Raw genomic sequence first — 10,528 nt, 5'->3', positions numbered from 1 at the left:
ACTTACCGGACAAACGCGCGCGTGCGCGCTTGACAACGCACACAGCGAACGGTGTTTTCCTCGACATTTCGAGATAACATTTACCGCCCCCGTAGCGCTCGTTGGGCGAAAATCTCTCTCGTCGCCCGTCGTTCCGTACATCTCGGCGAAACAAATCCTCATCGAGCGCTAACGTATAACGAACGAGGTGTCGCTTCCTCCTTAATGGTCTCCCCGCTCGCATTTTCGCGCCCCGGGATTCTTTTGATTCTCTCTCTCTCTCTCTCTCTCTCTCTCTCTCTCTTTCTTAACGGACCTATTTCACCTCGCGCGCCGCGCGCCCCTTGCGAAAAGCTAGTTGCGCGGGCCGCGGTATCGCTTCGACACGAATGAAATACGGAGTCCGGTCTCTCTCGGCGAGGGTCGCTCTCTACGCGCGGTCTCCTACGACTCTTTTCGGGAAGGTGATAGAGGTGAGGGGGGAAGGGGGAGAAATCGTAAGGCGCGGAATCGGGGTTGCGGCGCGCGCGAGCACGTGTGCAGCTATCCTCCCCCGTGTGGCACCTATGTGTCGGCCCGTTCCGATAAGAGCTATAAGGCAGGGTGTGTATACCGCCTATTTACGGACTGTGAAGAAGATAAACAATGAATGGCGACCGCCGCATCGTCCCGAGTCCGGTTAAGGGTTTTCGCCTCGCCACGTATGAGATGTGTGCACGTGTTCCAATTCCCTTCCGAGTGTGCGTATACGTGAAAAAGTGAGTGGTCCTTCCAGCGGAGCCGTTTTGGGAGGCCTAGTCCGCTACTTATCTCTCACCCCCTCCCCACTCCCCTCAAACTCTCTCTTTCTCTCTCGGATCTTGGATCTCGGATCTACCATATCGGATGTAATAAAGTGGAATCACGTTTGACATTAAATAAAGTAGAATCACGCGTTTGACATTAAATATAGACCTTCCGTTTCTCTCTCGCGGTAAAGTTGTAAAAAAAATTGCTCAACTATCGAACCGAAATGACCTTTTTTTTCTTTTGCTCGCGCGGTTTCGAATTGGAAACGATAGCGCACGAAGAATGAGAAAGTTATACGAGATTCAGAGTTTTCGCATTAAAAGTGTAACATTTTACGATCGTCGTGTGAAAAATTTATCGACTATCTAAAGTGCGATGCGATTTAATCAAATCTTTATTAATTTCCCAGCAAAACACAGATTATAACTGCGGCAATGTGTTGCTGTAATATTACAACATTCCAAAAAAACTATATTGCAGAAATGTTACAATATTGCTGTAATATTGCGGTAATAATTAGTAATACTTTAGTGAATTTGTTTTTCGCAGCTATACATGTATGCTTTTCTTTCTCGCATCTCAGAAAATTCTAACGTTCCTCGAAACATTCCTAAGTTTCATGCATCTTACTTATGGCGCTTAATGGACGAAACGGGCGCTACGTTACGCTCTACCACCCCCCCTCCCTCCATGGGCGCGCGTTTCAATGTATGCAGGTGTGTTTCTACGACGACACGTAATGTAAAAATGCCGCCGCGTACAAAGCAGAGTCGAGCAGGCGGGGGGGGGGGGACACACCCGCGGGGTGCGTTACACGTGTGCGTGCGTGTACACTATACGCGCGTACACGGACGTACGTGGCGCGCGTGCCTGTACATGAGTGACTGCACAGCGCGCCGCGCTGCACGTATAGCGCGGATCATGGAGGTCGCAGGCGTGCATACGCCTGGCAGCCCTCATTAACCCCTCGTTTTCCTCTCCTCTTTGATCGCGCCGCCGCGATTGGCCGCTAAACATATCGTGAACCGCTTCTACGGGACTGACGGATTATTTCATCGTGCAGAGCTTATATAGTTGCGAAGGGGCGCGGGACGAGGTAATGTATTCTCAGTGGGAGATCGCCAGGGTCGTTCCGTTTCTCCGTAACTCGTGGAATTACATATCATCTCGAAATTTCATTTGTACCCATCATTAAGACCCACTCCTACTAATGTAGATTGACTTTAATCTCGGTTCAGTTTACTCTTTATTCTCTTCTAATTCGTAGAACTAGAGGAAGATGAAAAGTATTAAGTGAAACCGAGATTAAAGTTAACTTCAGCTGCAACTGTCGCATACCCGACGATTGCTTTTACTTTTATATCAACTTCTTTTAATTATATAAAAGAAAGAGAGAGAGAAATATTTTCAATATTGCTCGAGCATATAAATATTGCTCGTAGTTACAAAGACAAATATTAATAATAATTAACGAGACCGCAAATTTCGTGGGTGGTACTAACAAATATATTTAATTTATATCAAGATGTACAGATATCTATAAATGCAGTACCAGTTTCGACTTGACTGCAGTCTTCATCAGCCGCTAAACAATTAAATACTTAAAACATGATTACATAAAAAAACTTTAAATAATAAATAAGTAAAAAACGAGGCTATAATTCATGTCAATAAAGTCTAAGTTAAAACGATGAGCATAATACGGTAAATTTCCGCGACGCATTTTAAGGCCAGCGTAGAATGTCAATAATCTAAAAATCTGTACATCTTGATATAAGTGAAATATACTTGTTAGTACACCCACGAAATTTGCTCGTTTACGGCCTCGTTAATTATTATTAGTATACAATATTTTATTAATAAAGATACATACATCCTTTTGTTATCATTAATGTCTGGCGTTTCAGTGATAAAAAATAATTTCTTTTTAAAAACACACTATAAATGTATTTATTTTTATATTAACTTACGAATAAAGATAAATGCATCTTTTTGTTATCATTAATATCTGGCGTTTCAATGAAAAAAAAATTCTTTTTAAAAACACATTATAATGTATTTATTTTTACACAATTATTTTATCCAGTGTGTTGCTAACGTGACGAAACTCTAGTATATCGAAGGATTAAAATCTACATTAGTATATAGAAATGGATGTCAGTTATTGCAACGCTAGTTTGTGACTCGTGATATCATTTGACAGCGACAACTGACAATTTATCTCTCTGGACGATAACATCGCAGGACTTCGGTGTAGGTATTCGTTCGCGTAAAAAAGCGAATACGTTATCCGCGTCTATTATATATCCCGCCGCTCCGTTGACAAACCAGGGCGGGGTCCTCCTGTACGGCGAGGGAATCCGATTAATCGATTTTTAATCTGCAGCCCGCGCGAGAGTTCAGAGTTTTTGCAACAAGTTGTACCATTAAAGACACCACCGGCTGCACGTCCGAACGTCGGTATTAATTATTTCATCGTGACCTCGGTTTGTCGACCGCGCTCAACGGAATGCCGGGGAAAGAGAGGAGGAGGAGGGACGAGGGAGGGGAGAAAGAGACAATATAAATTCTGCCTCGTTGAATCGTAATCGGCGCTTAACAGGATTCCAGCCACGGGAGGAGTTCAGCTGCACAGGGTGAGACGGAGGGTGGCTATCCTATTCTACGGTGAACGAAAAGGAATTAATAAAACGACAAGCCTGCACGGGGCGGAAACCGCGCGAAAACGAATAAACCTCGCGGGCGGTGGCGGCGGCGGCGGCGGCGGTGGAAGTGGGTCATCTTCAGAAAACTAACGATATCCGATCGTAACCAAGCGGGACCGAAATCGAGTGGTATATACGATCGTTCATCTTGTCCCTCTAAGTGAGAAAATGTACCGTGTACCTCGGGAATGTTAGCGACAGCTGGAGTAGCATTTTATTCGAAATAACAAATAGCTCCGCGAACGAATTCGACGCGGACAAAATATATCCATACGCGCTGGCTAATTGAATTTTTAATTAAATCATCAAATTTAAGTGATTCAAAGGGATAGCCTGATTTAGCACGCTGAAAAATTAGGTGGTTCTTTTGGAATTTTTTTTAAGGAAACTATTCAACCAATCCTTTTGAACTTTATAGGGTAATAATTTCTTATACTATTGAACTAACAAAAAAATATTTTTTTGCCAGAAAAAAGTATTTATTATGCAAGTGATAATAACATTTATTCGGCGATGATGGTGTTTGGCGGCGTGTAAGAGGCGGCGCTCAAAAACTATTCGTTCGATTGACTTGGGCCTTTGCGCAAATACTCCCCTAATAACTTGAACCACAGTTTAGAATATTATTTAATTCAATAATTTTTATTGCATAATAAACACGAAAAATTTTCTGCCAAAATTGCTACCTTTTTTTTCAAGTGTCGCGATTTTCACAATTTCGCATTATTTTCATTAAAAATAGGTTCAGTTAATGCGTAAACTCTTAATAAACAATAATCTTTTTGGATTTTTGATTTCAAACAAATACAAATGACGCTACATATTGCACGCCGCCCGCCGACACGTCGAATAAAAAGTTATTATTATTTGGATAATAAATACTTTTTTTCTCGCAAAAAAATATTTTTTTGTTAGTTTAATAGTATAAGAAATTACTCTATAAAGCTCAAAAGGATTGGTTATATAGTTTCCTAGAAAAAATTCCAAAAATCACCTAATTTTTCAGCGTGCTAAACCAGGCTTTTCCCTCAAGTAAACAGACTAATAAAATATTTTGTCGTTGCTCCTTCCAGATGTTAATCAAAGTGGCACCATCGACATGAAGGATTTCGACCTCGCCGTGCAAGTAAGCGTATTGCGTTGAATCACTTCCTCTCTCACTCTGTTGTGCTCTTTATGCTTTTATTACGAGAACGAGAATCTTGATTGAATCTGAACTTTTGAAATAAAACAGATCTGTACGGACGTCTTAAATTCGACAGATTCGAAAGACGTGATCGATTATCTCTCTTCATTTCGCATTGATCACACTCATCAATCAGGAGTGTTCAAAAATTTTAGACAACGATGGCGCTTACTTATTCTCATTATTACAGCGAATCTGCAACTCCAGGCATTGGAAACCGGATGACGTCATGTCGCAAAACATCAAAGACACTCTAACGAAGGTTTGGGAGGGACTGAAGCAACGGGCGGATGCCGATCAAGACGGACAGGTATACCTAAATTATTCTCTTAAATTATTTATAATTTAATAATTATTATATATTTTAAAATAAAATCACATTATAGTTTATCGGCCTTTAACTCTCCCCGTGCACTAATAGGTGGGGCGTGACATACCCCAGCAAAATTTAAACTGCTTAAATTTAGTACGTAAGAATAATATTATTTTTTGTTTTCAAAAAAGATTGAAGAGTTTATTGTTTTGTTCACTGAGAAAAAAATTAATCGTACGAACTAAATTTGTATAGTTGTTCAATCCAATGATTGATTCTACAATTCTTTAGTTGCATAAAGAAAGGTATAGTTCATTCATGTCAACCATCAAAATTTTTTAATGAAGAATTAACCAAACTAACTCAATTAAATTATTTTGTTTGAAATACTAGTATTTATTTGTGTTTGCATGCTTTTAGTTATCCAAGTAATATATTTGTTCAAATTCCAAGTATCAAACTGCAAACTAAACGATGTTGATAATAAATAACATATAAACAGGTATAATAAATAGTGTGTATTTTTAATTGAACAGTTGCGTTAAATACGATAAATTTTTGTTGAAACAAAATAGTTTTTAAATAAAAAATAGTATTTTGTTTATAATAATAACAAATTATTTTGTGTCATTGCAGTAACGTTTAATTGAACGTATCAGACTAAATATTTTGGTAAGATGAAACAAATTTTGTGTTTTTCAATAAATTTTTTTTCTCAGTGTTTTATTCTTACATCTTAAGGAACAAGAATCGATATTACGAGAGACGAAATTATATTGTCCACATGGTTTGCCATGTTGGTTATTTTGTCACCTGGTGCACGGAGCGTTAAGGTGCTTCTTTCTTATATTTTATATCCTCTGAAATAACGTTCTGAATCTTCAGTTGTGCATCTCCGTTCCATTTTCTGTCTGCATCTATCGATTTTTAAAACGTTTTTCGCCGTTTTAAAAATAACCCCGCGGCTGTTTGCTTGTATATTTGTATTTCACTCTGCAACTTAAGGGAATATTTCGCGATGTATTTCCGCGATCGACGGTTAAAGTTTAAAAATGTCATACGAGGAGACGTACACAGTAAAAAACGTTTTGTATTTATGTTGGAAACGGTTTCTTGTTAAAATTTTGTGTTAAATTTTTAACAATACATATTTGTATGTTAAATTAACATAATGTGATCATGTTATTTAAATATTTTGTGTTAAATTGATATTCAAAATTTCTCAGTGTCAAAATAACACAATTTATTTAAGTAAGTGAATAAATAACATAACAAATAAAGTAGTTTTAAACCGTAAAATTCTAAGATAAATGCATAACAAAAAATAAATATACTTGTTAATTTTACATGTTACAAGTGTTAATTTTACTGAAGAATAATATGATTCCACAATTTGTTTCCAAATTGTATTAAAGTGTTACATGTTTTTGTATTAATTTTTATACATAAAGTTTGTGTTACTTTCTAACATATTCATTTTGAGTTCAATTAACATAAAAATTTGAGTGGACCGTTTGGGGCGTGTGAGATGTGTTAAATTTAACACAAATTTTTCAACTGTGTGGAGAGAGAGAGAGAGAGAGAGAGAGAGAGAAAGCTTGCGATCCAGAGACGAATATGTGTATACGACGTTAATAGTCGCGATATCTTTTAGATCAGTCGAGACGAGTGGTACTCGATGTGGGAGGAGTACGCGAAAGATCCGGCGCACGCACTCGAGTGGCAGCAAACGTACATGAACTTCATGTTCGATCTCGAGGACTCTTCCGGTAAGTTCCTTCCCGCGGAAGCGCGCGGCGCGCTCGTTCGTTTTCTCTCGTGGTGAATACGTTTATATATTCCACGCTAGTTAACGTGCCGCGCGCGTGACGGTAATTTATTATGCATTTGCGCGGAGAATCCAGAAATACTAATGTAAGCATAATTACGAAACAGTGAGTAACTCTGACGGGGTGGGGGGGGGGGAGGAGGGAGGAGGAAGCATATATGTATCATTAATTCTGTCCCCTTACAGAGTTTCGCAAATTACAGTAAACTCTCGGTACATCAGCTCTCCCTAGACCTATACTCCCAACATCGTTTCACTTCGTCTTTTCAATGAATATAGCGTTGGCGCGGCAGAGAGGAAATCCGTAATACCGAGTGTAAATTACGTAATTTACACTCATTTTCACTTTCAATGCGCGCAAAAAGCAAACAAATTACACTTTTTGCCATTGTCAAAGTCAAGGCCAAGGGAGGGAAGGAGGGATGTGGCACCGCACCAGTGCTCTCCAGAATGTAAAGCCCGTATCACACGACACATTGCAGATTGAGGATTGTGAATCGAAGATTAAAATTCAACTGATTAGAACGGATTAAATAATTAAAATTATCTGACGACCTGATTGAATTCTAATCCTCAATTGAATTTTCAATTCTTAATTTTTAATGCATAGTATGAATCGGGTTTTAAGTTTACAGTGGATGCGTGTTCTCTTTCTGACTTTTGAAGTTTTTTTTTCGGCATCCAAAAAAAATATTCTGTCCTTTAGCGATATCCTCTTGATTTCTAGAGGAGTTTTCTCTGATAGTCGGCCTCAAGAAGATACTCTAAAATGTAAAGGAATATCGTATAATTCTTGATCATAGTCTTGATCTTATGTACATGTGTCCACTTTTTTATAGCTGAATATGTGTTTATAGAGGAATATCTTTTAATTTTGTGTAAGATTTTTTGTAAAGGAAGTGTTAAAAAAATTCCCAATTTACTAGTAGAATATTTTTTTGGGGGTGCACGCATTGAAGATTGAGGATTGTGAAACGAAGATTAGAATTCAACCAATTATTTAAAACGAATGGATTAAAATTAAAATTATCTGATTGACCTGATTAAATTCTAATGTTAAATTCTTAATTTTCAATGCATAGTGTGACACGAGTTTTAGGGGCTACGGTCACAGTGGATGCGTGTTTTCTTTCTGACAAACTTTTGAAGTTTTTTTGAGTATTTCAGCACCAAAAGAAAAATATTCTGTCCTCTTGATTTCTAGAGGAGTTTCCTCTGATATTCGGCTTCAAGAAGATATTTTTCTAAAATGTAGAGGAATATCGTATAATTCTTGATTATAATCTTGATCATACATGCGTCCGCTTTTTATATCTGAATATGTGTTTATAGAGAAATATTTTTTAATTTTGCGTGAGATTTTTTGTAAGATTTTTCATAAAGGAAATGTTAAGAAAAATTTTCAACTTTCAAATAGAATATTTTTTTGGGGGTGAAAATATCACCAAAAATCTTCTACTAAACTGATTAGCTTTTTCATATCCATTTCAGCGATTCGACGAAGAAATAAATTCGTTTGTACGACAAACTTGTTTTTGACATCATTCGTGCGACAGAAGAACTGTACACATGTAGTGTAACCACTTCTGTAGCAATGCACTTGTTTGTTTGTTCTCACGTGTTCGTCAAAGTAAAAGTTCATCAGGACACGCATCCTACTGTAACCATAGCCTTTAGGGACCTCGAAATTTAAGATATAACTATTTTTTTCATTATTTCTATCCATATAATTTAATTTTATATTTAAATTTTATTTATATGATAATCAAAAAAAGGACAACAGTTACCTTACAATTATTGCAACGTAATAAACGTACAGTTATTATATTTAAATATATTAACAATAAGTAATGAGAAGAGCGGTATAGACACCGAGTGAAAGTAATTAAAATTCAATTACTGCAGTACAGAAACACAATAACTTTTATTTCAATACTCGGAGAATGCAAGATTTACAAAATAACCGCACGATTCTCACACTTAAATGGTTCTCCAATAATTTTCACCTGCGTGATATATTTTTGCCACGTGATCATTCAAAAATATACAATACGATTTATCACCTTGAGTGTAAAAGCGGCCGAAGCACAGATCATAATTTTTATATAATGCATATAACTTTTGCATAACGCGTAATTGGGCCAATTCAGACAAACTTGCATAGCTATATGCAATTTCATATGTGCATAAAGAAATTTACTCAGTCACATTTTACGTGTGTCCATGATAAAAATGTGACTGCAGAGCCGACTTAAGACATTTTTGGCTTAGAGGCTAATATTAAAACGGGGGATCCCCTTATTAAATATTGTAATAACAATGATTTAAATACATTCATATTTTGCATTTGCTATTTAAAAAACATGATTGTTCGTATGACTTTTGTCGTGCTTTTCTGCTTAAAAGATACAAGACAGTTCTGTATATTGAAAAATAAACATATGAAAATAATTCACATTTTATTAAAATTACAGTGGCACTTAAAACTTTTTTTCTTCATTTATTGTACGCAAATTCATTGATTAAATCATTAAAATCAAGGTTTCTCAGCAGTTCGTTTTTTATAGCTAATAATGCCAAATGACGATAGTCTAATATCAATCATTGTGGATTGATATTTACTTTTTATTATTGAAATCAACAATTTTAAGCTTATAAGGGGCCTCCTAGAAAGATGGGGCCCGGGGCTGCAGTCCCCTTAGTCCCCTCCCCTCTTAAACTTGTGCACTGTGCGATTGGATAATTTTCTTTATGCATATGATTATGCAACTACGCCAGTTTGTTTGGAGGCTCTAAGGACTATAACACGCAAAATGACACAGCTGCATTTACATAGCACAAGACTGTCTGGACTTAAAGACATAGAATATGGAAATAATATCAAATGTGGTCAACAAAAATGAGAGAGAGGAGTCAAAGACGACCAACTCCCTCTCTCTACGTCAAATACTACTCGGACCGATTTCTAGCATCGTGGACATAATAAGGCTTTAAAGACATAATGACTTCTTCTATATATAGATTGCCGCAGATATTATGAAACTTAATATTATTTTAACGCAATTTTTTAAAAACTTATTTATTTGAAAAGATTTTCCTAGCAGAGATACTTTCAATGGTTTGCTATTCTGAGAGGTGACGGTCAATATAAATCTGATTGTTACTTGTTTATTATTATTTGTTTGTTTAAAATCTGATATATTCTGAATTTTTACGCGTCTGCGCAACTCTCTACGTCACGATCGTCATGTTAAGCCGTAATCACACTAACAATTGAAATTGAGATTGGAATTTAATCAATCAGAAGAAAAAAAGCTACATAGAATAGTTCCGGTATATGTTCCGGGATACGCACCTATTAAAAACTTAATTTATCAGATATTATTTATTATGTTTAAGTTAAATAAACTATACCAGTAAAAACTTTATACTGTCTATTATTATGAAACAAATATTAGAAATCTGAAATATTTATTTTTTATATTAAAAACAAAATTTCTTTAAACCCTTGCATTTTTGCCGCATATCCCATCGGGATGGATTATACGGCTAATCACGAGTGGGATAAATGACTCAAAAAATTTACAAATAATCTAAATAATAACAATAAATAACATGTGAATTGACAACGTAATTTGCATTTAAAAAAAATAGAAGAAATGAAAGCAATTTTCTCGCAACCACTCTGTTACATGCCTTTATGTTATATTAGTATCAGATCGGAAGAG

The 10,528-nt window shown here is 36.6% G+C and overlaps 1 protein-coding gene across 1 annotated transcript in view; it reads left to right on the top strand.

Moving 5' to 3' along the window:
- LOC105457099 (calexcitin-2) overlaps positions 1–10,528 on the top strand; it is a 14,477-nt gene that overhangs the window by 2,278 nt on the left and 1,671 nt on the right. Inside the window, exons 2-4 of the mRNA XM_011701548.1 lie at positions 4,547–4,599; positions 4,850–4,969; positions 6,627–6,741. Coding sequence (XP_011699850.1) covers positions 4,547–4,599; positions 4,850–4,969; positions 6,627–6,741 — 288 coding nt within the window. The remainder of the gene's footprint in view (positions 1–4,546; positions 4,600–4,849; positions 4,970–6,626; positions 6,742–10,528) is intronic.

The sequence above is a fragment of the Wasmannia auropunctata genome, unplaced genomic scaffold, assembly GCF_000956235.1.
Source record: "Wasmannia auropunctata unplaced genomic scaffold, wasmannia.A_1.0 LD335372.1, whole genome shotgun sequence".
Classification (NCBI taxonomy): Eukaryota; Metazoa; Arthropoda; class Insecta; order Hymenoptera; family Formicidae; genus Wasmannia; species Wasmannia auropunctata.
The sequence above is the reverse complement of the archived record's forward strand: the minus strand, read 5'-3'. Positions and strand labels throughout refer to the sequence as shown.